This window comes from Aotus nancymaae, unplaced genomic scaffold (assembly GCF_030222135.1).
Source record: "Aotus nancymaae isolate 86718 unplaced genomic scaffold, 86718_ANA_hifiasm-v0.15.2.pri h1tg000057l, whole genome shotgun sequence".
Taxonomy (NCBI): domain Eukaryota; kingdom Metazoa; phylum Chordata; class Mammalia; order Primates; family Aotidae; genus Aotus; species Aotus nancymaae.
The window spans coordinates 47501085-47521724 of NW_026988471.1; the positions used below are offsets into that span (position 1 = coordinate 47501085).

The window sequence follows — 20640 nt, forward strand, 5'->3', positions numbered from 1 at the left end:
ATTAAGGTTTGTGCCACCACATCTGACTAATTTTTGTATTTTTAGTAGAGACTGGGTTTCATCATGGAAGGATGGTCTCCAACTCTTGACCTCAAGTGATCCACCTGCCTTGGCCTCCTAAAGAGCTGGGATTACAGGTGTGAGCCACTTCGCCTGGCCAGGTTTTTCCATTTTATTGAGAATTTCAAAGAATGAACTTTTGGCCTTACTGATTTCTCTCTCTCTCTCTCTTTTTTGGTTTTCAATTTCACTTTTTTCCCTTTTAAACTTTTTATTGTTTCCTTCCTTCTGTTTACTTTGGACTTATTTTGGCCTTCCTTTTCTAGTTTCTTAGTGTGGAATATTAGGCAATTGATTTGAGATGTACTTATTTTCTGATAAAATAATTTAATGTGATATATTTCCCTCTAGGTACTGCTTTGGGTATGTCTCAAAAGTTTTGACATTATGCTTTCATTTACATTCAATTAAAAGTATTTTCTAATTTCTCTTATGATTTAGTCTTTGACCCTTGGGTATTTAGAATTGTGATGTTTAATTTTTAAATATTTGGCGGATTTTCCAGATATCTTTCTGTTATTGGTTTTTAGTGTAATTCCTTTGTGGTCAGGGAACATACTTTATGTATTTTAAATTTGTCAGTGTTTGTTTTACGTTTCAGAATACAGTTTATCTTGGTGAACATGATGTGTGCTCTTGAAGCTATTTGGTTATTTTTGAGTGGAGTGTTCCATATATATATTAATTAGGTCAAGTGGGCTGGTTGCATTGTCCAGGGTTTCCATATCTTTACTGAATTTCAGTTCACTTTTTCTATTGAGTACTGAAAGAGGAATGTTAAGTCTTCAGCTATGATTGTGGATTTGTCTATTTCTTTTTTTACTTTCATTACTTTTTAGTTTATGTATTTTTGAGGCTGGGTTTATAGGTGTGCAAGTATTTAGGATAGTAATCTTCTTCAGTTGATCCCTTTATAGTTTTGTAATGTTTTTATTTATCTCTGGTAATATTTCTGGTTCCAAAGTTTATTTTTTTCTGATATTAATATAGCAGTTTTAGGTTTATTTTGATTAGTGTTTGCATGATATGTTTTTTTTCTGTTAATTTACTTTTAACTTACCTGTGTCATTGTATTTAAAGTGAATTTGTTATAGACAGCTTATGGTTGGGTCTTGGTAATTTAATCCAGTCTGAATGTTTTAAATGAGATGTTTAGGCCATTTATATTTAATATAGTTATTAATCAACTTGTCAGGGTGTGTGTGTGTGTGTGTGTGTGTGTGTGTGTGTGTGCCTCCTTTTTTTCTGTTTTCCTTAGTGCTTTTGATTCTTTTCTTGGCCATGTCACATCTACTGATGACCCCTTCAGATGAAATTTTTGCCGTGATATTGTGGTGTTTATTTTTAGAATTTTGTGCTGAAATTCTTATTTTTCTTTTTTCTTTCTTTTCCTAACTCCTCAAACTTGTTATCTAGGCTGAAATTCTTTATTTGTTTATGCATTTTTTCCCCGCTTTTTTCACTAGATTATTTGACATATCAATCATAGTCTGACAATTCTGAGTCTGGTTCTCTTGATTGCTTTGCTGTGTGATGGTTGGTTTTTGTTGCTTTTTTGTTTATTATTATTATTTTTGAGAAGGGTCTCACTCTGTCACTTAGGCTGGAGTGCAGTGGTGCAATCACAGCTCACTGCAGCCTCAACCTTCCTGGGCTCAGGTGATCTTCTTGCCTCCACCTCCTCAGCATGCACCACGAGTCCCAGCTAATTTTTTTTTTTTTGTATTTTTTGTAGATATGGGATCTTGCTGTTTTCCAGACTAGTCCTGAACTTCTGGGTGCAAGCAATCTGCCAGTTTTGGCCTCCCAAAGTACTGGGATTACAGGCTTGAGTGGCCATGCCCAGCCTCATTATTTTTGATTGAATGTCAGACATCTTATATAGGAAAGGAGAGACTGAGGTAAATAGTATTTATAGTTGGAAATGGGCATTACTCTTCTTATAGAGAGATAGTTTGTATGTCTCATCTGTAAGGGCTATCCCTTCTTGGATTTCAGGCTGCTTCAAGAAAAGTTGTGATTTTGTAATTTATCCAGCTTTTATTCATTCTTAGTGTGGTAGAGGCATTCTTTTCAGCTTTTACATTATGGGCAGTAGGCCCTCTAAGATTTCTCTTATTCTTAGCAGACTAAAAATTTATTTTATTTATGTAATTTGGACTTGTTTTCATTTTTGGGCACATAGCCATTAATTTTTGCATTCATGTGATATTACTTATATTTCATCTGTGAAGGAAATCTGTTTCCAATGTAGTAAAAATTAATTACATGTAAACATAGAATTTTAGTCTATTAATTTGAATTTTTCTACACAGGATTATTTGTTGGGAATACTTTTTTGAGGATAATTATTGGTAATATTCATATGGGTTTGAATCCTAGAAGGGCAATTGTCCACTCAGAAAATAAGTTGCATATATGCATATTAATAAAGTTGTATCTTAAGTTATTGAGATGTGTATTATTAAACATCACCTATGACTTGCAAACTCAGAAGAAAGATGAATAAAGGGCATCTGTTCAAACCTTAGTAAAACTTCTTGGCTTTTATTAGGGGTCTTCTTGACCCTGCAGATTCCCAAGACTTCCCAGGCTGATATGATGAAGGCTCTTTGGGTGCTGTATTACTCTTCATTCCTCTCTTCATAGCCCCTAGCAACCTTCATTTTACTTTCTGTTTTTATGAACTTGCCTGTTCTAGGTGCCTTGTATAAGTGGAGTTGTATAAGATTTGTCCTTTTGTGTTTGCCTTATTTCAGTTAGTAAAATCCTTTATATTTCTTATTCCTTTCCATATGCTTGGGCTACACTTCAGTACTCCAGTCTTAAAGCTAATGTAACCTGTTATTTATGCAATATGTGTGTCAGTATATGTATGGGTTTCCAAAACAACCAGCATTATAGCATCTGGAGCTTTCACCAAGTTTTCAAGGGGCCTCTGACTTCTCCAAAGAGGTTAAGAATTACTACTATAGATTCTGTAGCATATATAATCATATAAAACAGCCCCTGATCTTAAGGTGCTTGAAATTATATTGATCTTTGTCCTGTCTATGACAAACTAATGGGGGGAGGAGTAATATAGTATGACCAATATAGAAGCCTACATAGAAGAGTGAAGAGTGTAGTCTCCATAATCAAACTTGGGTTTGAATCCTGGTTCATGTTTTCCTGGTTTTGTGAGCTTGGTAGGCCATAGTATCTTATTTCTCAGTGTATTACTTTCAGGTTTAAATTAGAAAATTCCTATAAAATACTAGCAGAGGGGTTTATTTGTTAACTGTGCTAGATGAAGGTAATGATAAAAATAATAGCCGTCTATGTGACCAGAGGTGATTACTGAATTTCCTTTGTATATTTTTTATTTTTGTTGTGGTGAAATATATATAACGTAAAAATTTGCTATTATACCCATTTTTAGGTGTACATTTCAGTGGTACTAAGTAATTCACAGTGTTATGCAACCATCACCACTCTATTTCTCTTTTTCATCTTTTCAAATAGAAACTCTGTACCCATTAAACAATAACTTTCCATTCCCCTATTCATAGCCCCTAGCAACCTCAATTTTCCATTCCCCTATTCATAGCCCCTAGCAACCTCAATTTTACTATCTGTTTCTGTGAATTTGCCTATTCTAGGTGCCTCATGTAAGCAGAATCATATAAGATTTGTTCTTCTGTGTTTGGGTTATTTCACTTAGTATAATTATTTACATTTTTATTTATCCATTAAGCACAATGACATTTGTCTTTTCTCCTTCATTGAATTATTTTTTAAAGTCAAATGAAATAGTTAAAGCCTAATAGGTACTACATAAATTTAAGATGGTATGTATAAAAACTGGTAAATATTATCTGAAAGTAATGAACTCAATTGCTGTCTCCTTATGATTGTGAGTTACTTTATAATTTAAAAAATTATTCCTACATTACATAGAAATGCTAGGGGTATTCTAAAATTCAAAGTTAGGTTTCAATGTTTAAGGCAGAAATTTGCTTGAAGTGACCATTTGTGGAATGTCTGTTAATTTTAAATTTGGATTCAATATTTTATATAACTTATTTGACCTGAACTTTATTGTATTTCTTTCTCTTTTTAGGATTCTAATTGTCAGGTAGATTTAAGCATTCAGGTTACCGATGATGATATTAATGAAATAATTCAAGTAGATGGAACTGGTGATACATCTTCCAATGAAGAAATAGGAAATGCAAGAGATGTAGATGAGAATGAATTTCTAGGGATTATTGATACAGGAGATCTGAATGTACTTGAAGAAGCTGACAGTATTTCAAATGAGGATTCAGCCGCAAACAGTAGTGATAATGAAGACCCTCAAGTAGACACTGTAGAAGAGGTGAGGATGACTTTTGAGTTGAGACTTTATTAATTTGTAACATTTCTATTTTATTATGCTTTGGAACCAAAAGGAATAGCAAGATTAATCTTGACTTACTCTTCTAAAATAAGACTTATTTGGGGCAGGGCATGGTGGCTCATGCCTGTAATCCCAGCACTTCGGGAGATGAGGCAGGTGGATCATTTGAGGTTTGGAGTTCGAGGCCAGATTGGCCAACATGGTGAATCCCCGTCTCTCCTAATAATGCAAAAATTAGCTGCACGTAGTGGCACATGCCTGTAAAGCCAGCTACTTGGGAGGCTGAGGCAAGAGAATTGCTTGAACCCAGGAGACAGAGGTTGTAGTGAGCCAAGAAGTGCCGCGGCACTTCAGCCTGGGCAACAGAGCAAGACTCTGTCTCAAAAAAACAAAACAAAACAAAAACAAAAACAAAATTATTTATATGGTGGGATTTAAACTTTTAATTTTCAACTGTAATTTAAAACCAGTATTAAGTATTTGGGAATGGGCTTCTCTATTGGTCTTAACTAGAGGTAGTAGGTGATCTAGGGAATGGGAGTGGCAGTTAAAGAAGGCAGCCTGGGTAGAAACATATAGTATCTGCTCTAATTCTAATAAATGTCATAAAATCCAGGTAGAGTGTCCTTATTAAAAAGTATATAAGTAGTATTAGCTATCATTTATAGTAGCCTTACATATGTGCCAGGTATCATACTAAGTCTTACCTGCCTTATCTTAATAGTCCCAATGTCCTATGGGTCTTATTGCTAGCCTGATTTTACACATGAGGAAACTGAGATATGGAGAGTTCTAGTAACTTGCCCAAGGTCAGTTTTGTAATTATTAAGTGGCCAAACAAGGATTTACTTTTTAATTATTATTATTATTTTTTGAGATAGGGTCTCGCTCTGTTGCCCAGGCTGGAGTGCAGTGGTATGATCTTGGCTCACTGCAACCTCTGCCTCCTGGGTTCAAATGATTCTCATGCCTCAGCCTCCTGAGTAGCTGGGATTACAGGCACACCACCATGTCCAGCTAATATTTATATTTTCAGTAGAGATGGGATTTCACCATGTTGGCCAGGTTGGTCTCAAACTCCTGGCCTCAAGTGATCTGCCTGTGTCGGCCTTTCAAAGTACTGGGATTACGAGAGCTCGGCCTTTCAAAGTGCTGGGATTACTGCACCCAGCTCAAACAGGGATTTAAACTCAGGCTGTTTAACTTTTAAGTACAGTTATTTTCTGCTCCAGGTTCCTTTATTTCTTTGTTTTGTTTTTTGAGATGGGAGTCTCGCTCTGTCGCTCAAGCTTGAGTGCAGTGGTGCAATCACGGCTCACTGCAGCCTCAACTTACTGGGCTCAGATGATTCTCTTACCTTACCCTCCTGAGTAGCTGGGATTACAGGTGTGTGCCATCATGCCAAGTTAATTTTTTGTATTTTTGGTAGAGATGGGATTTCACCGTGTTGCCCAAGCTAGTCTCGAACTCCTGGCCTCAAGCAATCTGCTTGCCTAGGCCTCCCATAGTGCTGGGATTATAGGCGTGAGCCACCGTGCCCAACCAAGTTCCTTTATTTCTATGTATCTCTTTATCTTTAAAAAATTTAAAGTATCATAAAATTCCTTAATGAGATCATCTTTCATCTTTAGGACCCTTTAAATTCTGGAGATGATGTTAGTGAACAGGATGTGCCAGACCTGTTTGACACGGATAATGTAATTGTCTGTCAGTATGATAAGGTACTGTATTTATGTTTTGGACTTTGGGTTCTTTAACTTCATTTATAGTAAAAAGGTATGTAAAACGATGGGAAATATGGTGGTGAGTTACACTTCACAGTTAATAGAAACAGCAGTTTAATTCTGAAAATTCTGAGTATGTGTTTTGGGCCTAGCACTGTGCTATGTGATCTCAGTGATATCAAAAAAAGTGATAGTCCTTAAGGAAGTAATTATCTTATTGAAATAAGATGTTTCTTTTGGAAAACTAGAAAGACATACAATGAGATGGTAGGTAAATCAACAGCTAAAATATGTGACAGGTAAATCAAATGCTAAAATATGTGGAATGTAAATCAAATGCTAAGATGAGTGACATGTAAATCAGATGCTAAGATATGCAGCACAGATAGTAAGCCCTAGAAGTGGCTAGGAAATGTAAGAAATCATTCGTAGTTGGATTTCACCACAAATCCTTCATGGGTAATGTGGGGTTTTGAAATGGACCTTGAATGATTTGTAGGATACAGGTAAATACGGAGAATAAGCATCAGAATAGAATAGCCCAGTGAAAAGCAGATAAATGAATGGATATGGTATGTACAAGGGACACTGAAGAGACAGCTCAGGTTTGAACAAAGTGTTCTCTTATTAGATGAACAGTACTAGGGAATGAAGCTGGGTTGGGAGACAGAGTAGGAAGCAGATTAGAATATCCTGCATGCTAGTTGGAACAATCTAAATTTGCTCTGAGGGACATTAGCCTTCTGAGAAAGTTATTGAGAAAATCGTAATTGGGTTTCAAAGCTAGATGTGTTTGATTTGGAAAAAGCAAATGGTAAAAGTGGGTAGGGCAGACATGAAGTAACCAGAGCCCAGACTGAAGATGGCAGGGTAAGAACATGGGAAAGTCAGAGGTAATGATGGAAGAATCAGTGAGACTTGGTCATTAGTTGAAGGTGTCTCAGGTTTCCAGCCTAGAGATTAAGTTAGTAGAAGTTTAACTCTAGCAACTAAAAATAATACTGCTTTTGTTCTTTTTAAAAAACACTACAGCTGTGATTATGTAGTCAAATGGGGAGTTTTTGTTCTTAATTCATGGATATTTATATTCTTAAAGTAGCTTTGAGATATAATTAACTTAGTAAACAATTCATCTATTTAAAGTATACAATTCAATGTTTTTTTTTTAGTATTATTCATGGATATGTATAACATGTATCACAATTTTAGAACTGTTTTGTCATCCCCAAAAGAAACCTCATACTTTTAATTCTCAGTGCAGCATCTCCCCATTTTCCCCACTCCAAGCCCCTAAGCCTAAGAAACCACTGATTTACTCTCTATTTCTATGGATTTTCCTATTCTGGAATTTCATATAAAGGGAATTATATAATATGTGATCTTTTGTTCCTGACTTCTTTCACTTAGCATGGTGTTTTTAAGAGTCATCCATGTTGTAACATGTATCAGGTCTTCATTTTTTTTTAAAAAAAGCTGAATAATAGTCTATTGAATGGATATACCACATTTTCTTTTTCCATTTGTCTGTTGATGGACATTTGGGTTGTTTCCACTGTAGGGGAGAAAAAAGTAATACCTTTTTCTCAGCCATTGCTATGCCCCTGACTGAGGCACCTATAAAAAAGACAGATTAACAAGAGAAAAATCAAATTTATTTTAATGTACATTTTACTGACACAGGAATCTTTAGAAATGAAGACCCAAATAAACAGAAAACTGTTTTTCTGGACAGACATACTGAAGTATGATTGCAGGAAAAAAGAATATGACCTAATGGCAATAAACTGGAGGGAACTTAGTAAGGCCTGTTTGTTCAGATTATTTGTGTCTCTGTGTCTTCAGAAATAAGGATACTTATTTTCCTTTGTGTATAGGATAGGGACTGCTGTAATAAAGATTTCATGACTTACTTTAGAGGAAGATCAGATAATTCTTTTATGGCCTGCTTCAGGGGAGAAGGGTGAGGGCAAAATTAGAAAGACTTCCCTGCTACTGCCATTTTTTCAAATATTAGGATACCAGAACACATATGGGGTGATGTGTTCTGAACCCCATAGATACCTTTTTGCTACTCTGAATATGCCTCTATGAACATTTGTGTACAAGTTTTTGCATGGATATATGTTTTCAACTGTCTCGGTATATACTTAGGAGTTGACCTCCTGGCTTGTGTGGTAACAGTTTAAGGAACTGCTAGACTATTTTCCAAAGTGGTTGTACTATTTTACATTTCTTGCTAGTAGTATATGAGGGTTTCAATTTCTTCACCTCTTGGCCAGCACTGGTTGTGATCTGACTTTCTAATTCTAGCCATTCTAATGGGTGTGAAATGGTATATCATTGCAGTTTTGATTTGTATTTTCCTGATAACTAATGCATATTTATATGTTTAGACTTTTTTTTTCCAGTCACAATTTGAATATATTTGGGGAAAACAAGAGGTAATGTTTTGAATTGCTGTAAAAAGAAATCTTTTTCTCTGAAAATAAGGTGACTTTCTCCCCTATAACATTTTATACAAATAGAAAAAAGCAATTTAGATACTGAATAGAAATATAAACATAAGAAGGAATAGGGGATAGAAAAGGAACAGTTCTTAGTGTGTAACTTGTTTTAGTTTCTTATAAACAACATATTGCCTTCTATAAAGAGAACATTATAAGGCACTTAATTATATATTCATTCCATAAAGTCTCATGAAGAATTTTCTAGACCATTCTGGATATGATATCCTTTGTTTGCTGCAATGTGGAAGACGGCTTGTAATTAATTACATAGTACTTTGTATTTTTTCGGTGTGTTTTCTCATATATTATCTTTTGCTGCTTATAATAACCTTATGGAATAGATAGAGGTGATATTAAATATACACTGCTAACAAATCCAGTATCTGACAACACTTCTAATTAGTGAATATTTTAAGAACAATGGTAAAAAAAATAATGGAAAGCAGGGCATTGGGGAACCATTGAAACATTTTAAAAAAAGGAGTGATGGGCCGGGCACAGTTGCTCACGCCTGTAATCCCAGCACTTTGGGAGGCTGAGGTGGGCAGATCATGAGGTCAGGAGTCTGAAACGAGCCTGACCAACATGGTGAAACCCTGTCTGTATTAAAAGTACAAAAAATAAAAATAGCCGGACATGGTGGCACACGCCTGTAATCCCAGCTACTCAGGAGGCTGAGGCTGGAGAATCTGTTGAACCCAGGAGGTGGAGGTTGCAGTGAGCTGAGATTGCACCACTGCACTCGAGCCTGTGCTACAGAGCGACACTCCATCTCAAAAAAAAAAAAAAAAAAAAAAAAAGGGAGTGATAATAGTCAGAAGATAGCCAAAAGAATGTATCTATAAGGTCAAAGTGGGATGAGAAACATTGTTATAGTGAATCTTTGTAAAAGAAAAACTTTCCAGTGCTGGTCACTGGTTGATTTGTTTGAAATAGTATTGAATGCATTCCAACTCAAGTGAATTGAAAGAACTTTCAGTAGTCTTTTTTAGAGTTTTACTATTCATTGTGTTTTATGGGCTCAGCACACTTTTGCTGTGCCATTCTGCTAACTTACTCAGCTTGTTTTAAAGACAGGTAGTATCAGTTCCTCTGGGAAAGTATTACAAATGCAGAATCCTGAGTCCTACCCCAAAGTATTGGATAAGAATGTATATTTTAATAAGACTCCTAAATGATTTGCATGTCCATTAAATTTTGAGAAGCACTGTTTGGTTTCTTTGTTATATTCTATTTGGATTTGGTTAACGGGTGGAATTTATCTTTAAAATTTATAGGTTAACAATTGGGGAAAACTTTGAAAATATAAACATGTACAGTGGAAAAGGGCTAAATGAAGGCCACTGGTTCACATACTGGGTGAGAGTTAGTTAAAGAGTATGGATATTTTATTTCAGAGGCCTAGAAAATGTCTAAAGTTAATATAAAGATTTAAGTAATAAAGATATAGGGAAAATTAATGGTGAAATGAAACCTTTTACTACAGATAGTAGTGTTCCGTGCTACAAATAGGACCCTATTTATAGTGGAATATGAAACCATTTGAATATCCTGTCTCTTCATTTGACAGTTTAGCAGATTTGCTTATAGCTGACTTTATCCCTTAGAATGCTATACAGTGATTAATTTCTAGGTGTGTAGCATGGTTTCTTTATAGATACAGAGAGAGATACGTATACATGTGTATTTATATATAGTATCTCTATATATCTGTGTATCTCTATATAATAGTCTCTTTATACATTTGTACATTTCCTTCTGTGAATAGATAGTGCATACACATGTTTAAAAAATCAAAATACTATAAAAAGGTATACAGTAAAAAGTCTGGTTCCCATTCCTTCACCATTTGTGCTTTTTATTAGTAGCTCCTTTTCCTGTCTTGAATGCAAATAAGTAGTTATGTTTTCATAGAATTTCTTTATTCAAATATAAATACAAAAGATAACATAGTTAACCCTATATTCTGTACCTTGCTTTTTTTCTTTTAACAACATATCTCTCAGATCTTCCCACACAAGGAGGCTTTCTTTGTGATGATATTTTAATAGTTGTATAATATCCTATTGTAGGATTATTAAAATTTATTTAATCCTCTACTGATGGATATTTGTGATTTTTCAGTCTTCTGATTTGAATTACTATGTACATAAGATATTTTCATAATGTGTGCACATATATCTATGAAATAAATCCTCAGAAATGGGATTCTGGGTCAAAGAGCAAATGTATCTGGTTAGGTATTCCCAAAATGCTCTCTAAGAGGATGTTCCAGTATGTACTCTCACTACAGTGGTTTTAGAGTGCCTGTTTTTCTCTACCCTTCCAATAAAGTGTGATAAAAAAATTGGATCTTTGCTATTATGAAAGATAAAAAGTGATACCTTGTTGGAATTTTTCACTTTCCATGTGTTAAAGGGTCATTTGTATTTACTTTTTGTGAACTGCTTATTCATAACCTTTGTCTTTTTAAAACATTAGATTATTTGGTCTTACATTTAGTGATCTCTTAGAGCTCCATATTATTTTGGGGAAGATGAGATTTTTGTTATACACAGAAGTATTTTTTGCTCAGTTATTTTCATTGCTTTTTGTTCTTAATGTGCATATTTTGAATCTGTCAGTCTTTAATTTTATGTCTTCTGAATTTTGAGTGAGGAATAAAAAGTTCTTTCTTACCTCAGAGTTTTAAAGGGAAGCTCATGTTTTCATCTAGTATTTCTTTCTTTTGTTTTTTAAATTGTACTTTAAGTTCTGGGGTACCTGTGCAGGTTTGTAGATATACACATGCCATAGTGGTTTGTGGCACCTGTCAACCTGTTACCTACATTAGGTATTTCTCCTAATGCTATCTTTCTGCTAGTTTCCCATCAGACCCCGACAGGCCCCAGTGTGTGATGTTCCCCTCTCTGTGTCCATGCATTTTCATTGTTCAACTCCCACTTATGAGTGAGAACATGCAGCGTTTGGTTTCCTGTTCCTGTGTTTGCTGAGAATGATGGTTTCCAGCTTTGTCTATGTCCCTACAAAGGACATGAACTCATCATTTTTTGTGCCTGCATAGTTTTCCATGATGTATATGTGCCACATTTTCTTTATCCGGTCTATCATTAATGGGCATTTGGGTTGGTTTCAAGTCTTTGCTATTGTGAACAGTGCTGCAATAAACATATCTGTGCATGTGTCTTTATAGCAGAATAATTTATAATTCTTTGGGTATATACTCAGTAATGGGATTGCTAGGTCAGATGGTATTTCTAGTTCTAGATCTTTGAGGAAACGCCATACTGTCTTCCACAATGTTTGAACTAATTTACACTCCCACCAACAGTGTAAAAGCATTCCTATTTCTCCACATCCTCTCCAGCAACTGTTGTTTCCTGACTTATTAAATGATCGCCATTCTAACTGGTGTGACATGATATCTCATTGTGGTTTTGATTTGCATTTCTCTAATGACCAGTGATGATGAGCTTTTTTTTTTTTTTTAAATATGTTTGTTGGCTATATAAATGTCTTCTTTTGAGAAGTGTCTGTTCATATCCTTCACTCACTTTTTGATGGAGTTTTTTTTTTTTTTTTTTTTTTTTGTAAATTTGTTTAAGTTCTTGGTAGATTCTGGATATTAGCCCTTTGTCAGATGGATAGATTGCAAACTTTTATTCCTATTCTGTAGGTTCCCTGTTCACTCTGATGATAGTTTCTTTTGCTGTGCAGAAGCTGTTTAGTTTAATTAGATCCCATTTGTCTATTTTGGCTTTTGTTGCCATTGCTTTTGGTGTTTTAGTCCTGAAGTCTTTGCCCATGCCTATATCCTGAATGGTATTGCCTAGGTTTTCTTCTAGGGTTTTTATGGTTTTAGGTCTTATGTTTAAGTATTTAATTCATCTTGAGTTAATTTTTGTATAAGGTATAAGGAAGGGATCCAATTTCAGCTTTCTGCATATGGCCAGCCAGTTTTCCCAACACCATTTATTATATAGGGAATCCTTTCCCCATTGCTTGTTTTTGTGAGGTTTGTCAAAGATCAGATAGTTGTAGATGTGTGGCATCCTTTCTGAGACCTCTGTTCTGTTCCATTGGTTTATATATCTGTTTTGGTACCAGTACCATGCTGTTTTTGTTACTGTAGCCTTGTAGTATAGTTTGAAGTCAGGTGGCATGGTGCCTCCAGCTTTGTTCATTTTGCTTAGGATTGTTTTGACTATGTGGGCTCTTTTTTCGTTCCATATGAAATTTAAAGTAGTTTTTTTTCCAATTCTGTGAAGAAAGTCAGTGGTGGCTTGATGGGGATAGCATTGCATCTATAAATTACCTTGGGCAGTAGGGCCATTTTCATGATACTGATTCTGCCTATCCATGAGCATGGAGTATTTTTTCCTTTTGTTTGTGTCCTCTTTTATTTCCTTGAGCATTGGTTTGTAGTTCTCCTTGAAGAGTTCCTTCACATCCCTTGTAAGTTGTATTCCTAGGTATTTTATTCTCTTTGTAGAAATTGTGAGTAGGAGTTCACTCATGATTTGACTCTGTCTGTTATAGGTGTATAGGAATGCGTGTGATTTTTGCACATTGATTTTGTATCCTGAGACTTTGCTAAAGTTGCTTATCAGCTTAAGGAGATCTTGGGCTGAGATGATGGTGTTTTCTAACCATACAGTCATGTCATCTACAAACAGACAATTTTACTTCCTCTTTTTCTAATTGAATACTCTTTATTTCTTTCTCTTGCCTGATTGCCCTGGTCAGAACTTGTAATACTATGCTAATAGGAGTGGTGAGAGAGGGCATCCTTGTCTTGTGCTGGTTTTCAAAGGGAATGCTTCCAGTCTGTATGATATTGGCTGTGGGTTTGTCATAACTAGCTCTTACTATTTTGAGATACGTTCCATGAATACTTAGTTTACTGAGAGTTTTTAGCATGAAGAGCTATTGAATTTTGTTGAAGGCCTTTTCTTTTTTTATATATATTTTATTGCATTTTAGGTTTTGGGGTACACGTGAAGAACATGCAAGATTGTTGCATAGGTACACACATGGCAATGTGATTTGCTGCCTTCCTCCCCATCACCCACATCCGGCATTTCTCCCCATGCCATCCCTCCCCAACTCCCCATCCCCGCTGTCCCTCACCTAGTTTCTCCCACAGACCCCAGTGTGTGATGCTCCCCCCCCGTGTCCATGTGTTCCCATTGTTCAACACCTGCCTATAAGTGAGAACATGCAGTGTTTGATTTTCTGTTCCTGTGTCAGTTTGCTGAGAATTATGGTTTCCAGGTTCATCCATGTCCCTGCAAAGGACATGAACTCATCATTTTTTATGGTTGCATAGTATTTCATGTTGTATATGTGCCACATTTTCCCTGTCCAGTCTATCATCTATAGGCATTTGGGTTGGTTCCAAGTCTTTGCTATTGTAAACAGTGCTGCAATGAACATTCATGTGCATGTGTCCTTATAGTAGAACGATTTATAATCCTTTGGATATATATCCAGTAATGGGATTGCTGGGTCAAATGGAATTTCTATTTCTAGGTCCTTGAGGAATTGCCATACTCTCTTCCACAATGGTTGAACTAATTTACACTCCTACCAACAGTGTAAAAGTGTTCCTGTTTCTCCACATCCTCTCCAGCATCTGTTGTCTCCAGATTTTTTAATGATTGCCATTCTAACTGGCATGAGATGGTATCTCAATGTAGTTTTGATTTGCATTTCTCTAATGACTAGTGATGATGAGCATTTTTTCATATGTATATTGGCCGCATGTATGTCTTCTTTTGTAAAGTGTCTGTTCATATCTGTTGAAGGCCTTTTCTGCATCTGTTGAGGTAATCGTGGTTTTTGTCATTGGTTCTGTTTATATAATGGATTATATTTATTGATTTGCATATGTTGAACAAGCCTTGCATCCCAGGAATGAAGCTGACTTGATCGTGATGGATAAGCTTTTTGATGTGCTGCTGGATTCAGTTTGCCTGTATTTTATTGAGGATTTCACATTGATGTTCATCAGGGATATTTTTTCCATTTGAAAAATTTTCTTTTTTTGTTGTGTTTCTGCCAGGTTTTGATATCAGAATGATGCCAGCCTTATAAAATGAGTTAGGGAGGAATCCCTCTCTTTCTGTTGTTTGGATTAGTTTCAGAAGGAATGGTACCAGCTCCTCTTTGTACCTCTGGTAGAATTTGGCTGTGAATTCGTCTGGTCCTAGACTTTTTTTGGTTGGTAGGCTATTAATTACTGCATCAATTTCAAAACTTGTTATTGATCTATTCAGGGATTTTATTTCTTCCTGGTTTAGTCTTGTGAGGGTGTATGTGTCCAGGAATTTATCCATTTCTTCTAGGTTTTCTATTTATTTGCGTAGAGGTGTTTATAGTATTCTCTGATGGTAGTTTGTATTTCTGTGGGATTGGTGGAGATATCCTCTTTATCATTTTTTATCGTGTCTATTTGATTCTTCTCTCTTTTCTTCTTTGTTGGTCTGGCTAGTGGCCTATCTATTTTGTGTATCCTTTCACAAAACCAGCTCCTGGATTTATTGATTTTTGGAAGGGTTTTTGTGTCTTTACTCCTTCAGTTCTGCACTGATCTTAGTTATTTCTTGTCTTCTGCTAGCTTTTGAATTTGTTTGTTCTTGATTTTCTAGGTCTTTTAATTGTGATGTTAGGGTGTCAATTTTAGATCTTTCCTGTTTTCTTTTGTGGGCATTTATTGCTGTAAATTTCCCTCTACTCATTGCTTTTAATGTGTCCCAGGGATTCTGGCACAGTGTTTCTTTGTTCTTTTTTTTTTTTTTTTTTTTTTAAGAAAGAAAGAAAGAAAAGAACGAAGAAGAGGAAGAAAAAGGAAGAGAAAGAGAGAGAGAGAATGGGAGTATTTCTTTCTTGCCCAGGCTAGAATGCAGTTTAGTAATGGGTATTGAAAACCTCTTTTATACCAATAATTATACTTAATGATGTAGACAGGAAGGAATAAGGGAAGAAAATAACAAACAAGCAGCCAACCAATATTTCATTTAAACCTATGAAATGCTATGCGATTACTGAGGAGTGATTTACTTCCAATTATGTAGTCACTTTTGGAATAGGTGTGAGGTGGTAATGTATGTTTTGTGTATTTGAAGTGGAGAGTTCTATAAACGTTTATTAAGTTTACTTGTTCCGGGTCTGAGTTCAAGTCCTGAATGTCCTTGTTAATTTTCTGTCTCGTTGATCTATAGAATCGTTAGCTCTTCTTGTTACATTGATCCTTTTGCCATTATGTAATGTCCTTCTTTGCCTCTTTTGATCTTTGTTGCTTTAAAGTCTACTTTATCAGAGGCGAGAATTGCATCTCCTGCTTTTTGTTTATTTGTTTATTTTTACTCTCTGTTTGGTTGGTAAATCTTCCTCCTTCTCTTTGTTTTGAGTCTTTGTGTATCGTTGCATGTGAGATGGGTCTGGATGCAGCATACTGATGGGTTTTGGCTTTTTATCCAATTAGAATATATATAAGTTTAATACTGGCATTTGATGCTAGCTGGCTGTTTTGCCCATTAGTTAGTGTAAATTTTTCATTGTGTTGATGCTCTTTGCTTTTTGATATATTTTTGGAAAGGCTGGTTGTTCCTTTATATGTCTAGTGCTTCTTTCAGAAGCTCTTGTAAAGCAGGCCTAGTGGTGGTGAAGTCTCTAAGTACTTGTTTGTTCGCAAAAGATTTAATTTTTCCTTCACTTATAAAGCTTAGTTTGGCTGGATATGAAATTCTGGGTTGAAAGTTCTTTTCTTTAAGGATGTTAAATATTGGTCCCCACTCTTTTCTGGCTTGTAGGGTTTCTGCTGAGAGATCTGCTGTAAGTCTGATAGGTTTCCCTTTATGGGTAACCTGACCTTTCTCTCTGGCTGCCCTTAGTATTTTCTCCTTCATTTCAACCCTAATAAATCTGGCGATTATGTGCCTTGGGGTTGGTCTTCTTGAAGAATATCTTTGTGGTGTTCTCTGTATTACCTGGAGTTGAATATTACCCTGCCTTGCTAGGTTAGGAAAGTTTTCCTGAATGATATCCTGAAGAGTATTTTCCAACTTGGATTCATTCTCTTCATCACATTCAGGTACACCTATCAAACGTAAATTAGGTCTTTTCACATAGTCCCATATTTCCTGGAGACTTTGCTCATTCCTTTTTATCCTTTTTTCTCCAATCTTGTCTTCTCGTTTCATTTCACTGAGCTGGTCCTCGACTTCTGATATCCTTTCTTCTGCTTGATCAATTTGACTGTTTAAACTTGTGCATACTTCGCGAAGTTCTCGTGTTGTGTTTTTTGGCTCCATCAATTCACTTATATTCCTCTCTAAATTGTCCATTCTCGTTAGCATTTCATCAAACCTTTTTTCAAGGTTCTTAGTTTCTTTGCATTGGGTTAGAACAAGTTCTTTTAATTCACAGAAGTTTCTTATCACCCACCTTTTGAAACCTGCTTCTATTATTGGAACACACTCGTTCTCCATTAAGCCTTGTTCCGTTACTGATGAGGAATTGCAATCCCCTGTAGAGGGAGAGGCATTCTGATTTTGAGTATTCTCTGCCTTTTTAGGCTGGTTTCTTCCCTTCATTATATATTTATCCCTCTGTCATCTTTGTAATTACCGACTTTCTAACTAGGTCTCTGAGTGGACGTCCAACTTGTTGATTCCCAGCGCCGAAATCTGAGCAATCCACTGCGCCAGCCAAAACAGTGGTGTTAAGATTGATGGTGCTTTTCTGCCTGGGAATCTCCGGACTCTGCACCAAGAACTGCCGCGCTAAGGTGCCAGCAAAACCGCCGCGCTGGCCACAAGAGTTGCCCTGGCGACCCGTGGGGCTCCTCTGCTGGGAATCTCTTGGTCCATGAGCAACAAATATTCGTCTGAAAGTGTGGCGTCCTCTCGTTCTCTGCACTTTCACTGGGAGCTATGAGCCCGAGCTGCTAGTGATCAGCCATCTTGGATCTCTCTCTGTGTTTCTTTGTTCTTATTGATTTCAAAGAACATCTTTATTCCTGCCTTAATTTCGTTATTTACCCAATAGTCATTCAGGAGCAAGTTGTTCAGTTTCCATATAGATGTGTGGTTTTGAGTGAGTTTCTGAATTCTGAGTTCTAATTTGATTGCACTGTGGTCTGAGGGACTGTTTGTTATGATTTTCATTCTTTTGCACATGCTGAGGAGTGTTTTACTTCCAATTATGTGGTCAATTTTAGAATAAGTGTGATGTGTTCCTCAGAAGAATGTATATTCTGTTGATTTGGGGTGGAGAGTTCTGTAGATGCCTATTAGGTTCGCTTGGTCCAGAGCTGAGTTCAAGTCCTGGATATCCTTGTTAATTTTCTGTCTCATTGATATGTCTAATGTTGACAGTGGGGTATAGAACTCTCCTACTATTATTGTGTGAGAGTCTAAGTCTCTTTGTAGATCTCTAAGAACTTGCTTTATGAATCTGGGTGTTCCTGTATTGGGTGCATGTATATTTAGGATAGTTAGCTTTTCTTGTTGCATTGATCTCTTTACCATTATGTAATGCCCTTTGTCTCTTTTGATCTTTGTTGGTTTAAAGTCTGTTTTATCAGAGACTAGGATTTCAACCCCTCCTTTTTTTTTGTTTTCCATTTGCTTTTAAATATTTCTCCATCCCTTTATTTTGAGTCTGTGTGTGTCTTTGCATGTGAGATGGGTCTATTGAATATAGCACACTGATGAGTCTTGACTCTTTATCCAATTTGCCAGTTTGTGTGTCTTTTGACTGCAGCATTATCCCATTTACATTCAAGGTTAATATTGTTATGTGTAAATTTGATCCTGTTATTATGGTAGTAGCTGGTTATTTTGCCTATTAGTTGATGCAGTTTCTTCATAGCATTGATGGTCTTTACAATTTAGTATGTTTTGGCAGTGGATGGTACCAGTTGTTCCTTTCTGTGTTTAATGCTTCCTTCAGGAGCTCTTGTAAGGCAGTCCAGGTGGTGACAAAATCTCTCAGCATTTGCTTGTCTGTAAAGGATTTTATTTCACCTTCACTTATGAAGCTTAGTTTGGCTGGATATGAAATTCTGGGTTGAAAATTCTTTTAAGAATGTTGAATATTGGCCCCTACTCTCTTCTGGCTTACAGGGTTTCTGCTGAGAGATCAGCTATGAGTCTGATGGGCTTCCCTTGGTGGGTAACCTGACCTTATTCTCTGGCTGCCCTTAACATTTTTTCCTTCATTTCAACCTTGGTGAATCTGATGTTTATGTGTGTTGGGGTTGCTTTTCTTGGGGAGTATCTTTGTGGCATTTTCTGTATTTCCTGAATTTGAATGTTGGCCTGTCTTGCTAGGTTGGGGAAATTCTCCTGGATAATATCCTGAAGAGTGTTTTCCAACTTGGTTCCATTCTCTGCATCACTTTCAGTTACATTAATCAAATGTAGATTTGGTCTTACTGCATAGTCTTATATTTCTTGGAGGCTTTGTTCATTTCTTTTCACTCTTTTTTCTCTAATCTTGTCTTCTCACTTTATTTTATTAAATGGATCTTTTATCTGTGATATCCTTTCTTCTGCTTGATCGATTTGGCTATTGATACTTACGTATGCTTCACGAAGTTCTTGTGCTATGTTTTTCAGCTCCATCAGGTCATTTGTGTTTTTCTCTAAGCTGGTTTTCTAGTTAGCAATTTGTCTAACCTTTTTTCAAGGTCCTTAGCTTTCTTGCATTGAGTTAAAACATGTTCCTTTCGTTTGGTGGAGTTTGTTATTACCTACCTTCTGAAGCCTACTTCTGTCAATTCATCAAACTCATTCTCCATCCTGTTTTGTTCCCTTGCTGGCAAGGAGTTGTGATCCTTTGGAGGAGAAGAGGTGTTCTGGTTTTTGGAATTTTCATCCTTTTTGCGCTGGTTTCTCCTCATCTTCATGGATTTATCTACCTTTGGTCTTTCAAGTCGGTGACCTTCAGATGCAGTCTCTGAGTGGATGTCCTTTTTGTTGATGTTGATACTATTCTTTTCTGTTTGTTAGTTTTCCTTCTAACGTGCAGGCCCCTCTTCTACAGGTCTGCTGGAGTTTGCTGGAAGTCCACTCCAGATTCTGTTTGCCTGGGTATCACCAGTGGAAGCTGCAGAACAGCAAAGATTCCTTCTTATTTCTTCTTCTGGAACCTTCATCCCTGAGGGGTACCCACTAGATGCCAGCCAGAGCTCTCCTGTATGAGGTGTCTGTTAGCCCCTACTGGGAGATGTCTCTGAGTCAGGATACAATGGGGTCAGGGACCCACTTGAGGAGGTAGTCTGTCCCTTATTAGAGCTTGAATGCTGTGCTGAGAGGTCTGCTGCTCTCTTCAGAGGTGGGAGGCAGGGATGTTTAAGCCTGCTGAGGCTGCACCCACAACCACCCCTTCCCCCAGGTGCTGTGTCCCAGAGAGATGCGGGTTTTATCTGTAAGTTCCTGACTGGGGCTGCTGCCTTTTCTTCAGAGATTCTCTACCCAGAGAGGAGAGGCACTCTGGCCGGGTCTTACTGAGCTGCAGTGGGCTCTGCCCAGTTCGAATTTCCTGTTGGCTTTGTTTACACTGTAAGGGTAAAACCACCTACTCAAGCTTCAGCAATGGTGGACTTCCCTCCCCCCACCAAGCTCGAGCGTCCCAGGTCAAGCTCAGGCTGCTGTGCTAGCAGTGAGAATTTCAAGTCAGTGGATCTTAGATTGCCGGGCTCTGTGGGGGTGGGACCTGCCGAACTAGACCACTTGACTCCCTGGCTTCAGCCCCATTTCCAGGGGGAGTGAATGTTTCTCTCTTGCAGGGATTCCAGGCATCAGTGGTGTATGGAGAAAAAAATCCTGTGGCTAGCTTGGTGTCTTCAAATGGCTGCCCACTTCTGTGCTGGAAACCCACGACCCTGGTGGCATAGGCATTGGAGGGAATCTCCTGGTCTGCAGGTTGCAAAGACCATGGGATAAGCACAGTATCTGGA

At 36.9% G+C, this 20640-nt stretch overlaps 1 protein-coding gene across 1 annotated transcript in view; it reads left to right on the plus strand.

Annotated features, from left to right (window-relative positions):
- The window catches only part of GTF2A1L (general transcription factor IIA subunit 1 like), an 82827-nt gene that overhangs the window by 57798 nt on the left and 4389 nt on the right, over positions 1-20640 (plus strand). The window contains exons 7-8 of the mRNA XM_064364067.1: positions 4163-4420; positions 6073-6162. Coding sequence (XP_064220137.1) covers positions 4163-4420; positions 6073-6162 — 348 coding nt within the window. The remainder of the gene's footprint in view (positions 1-4162; positions 4421-6072; positions 6163-20640) is intronic.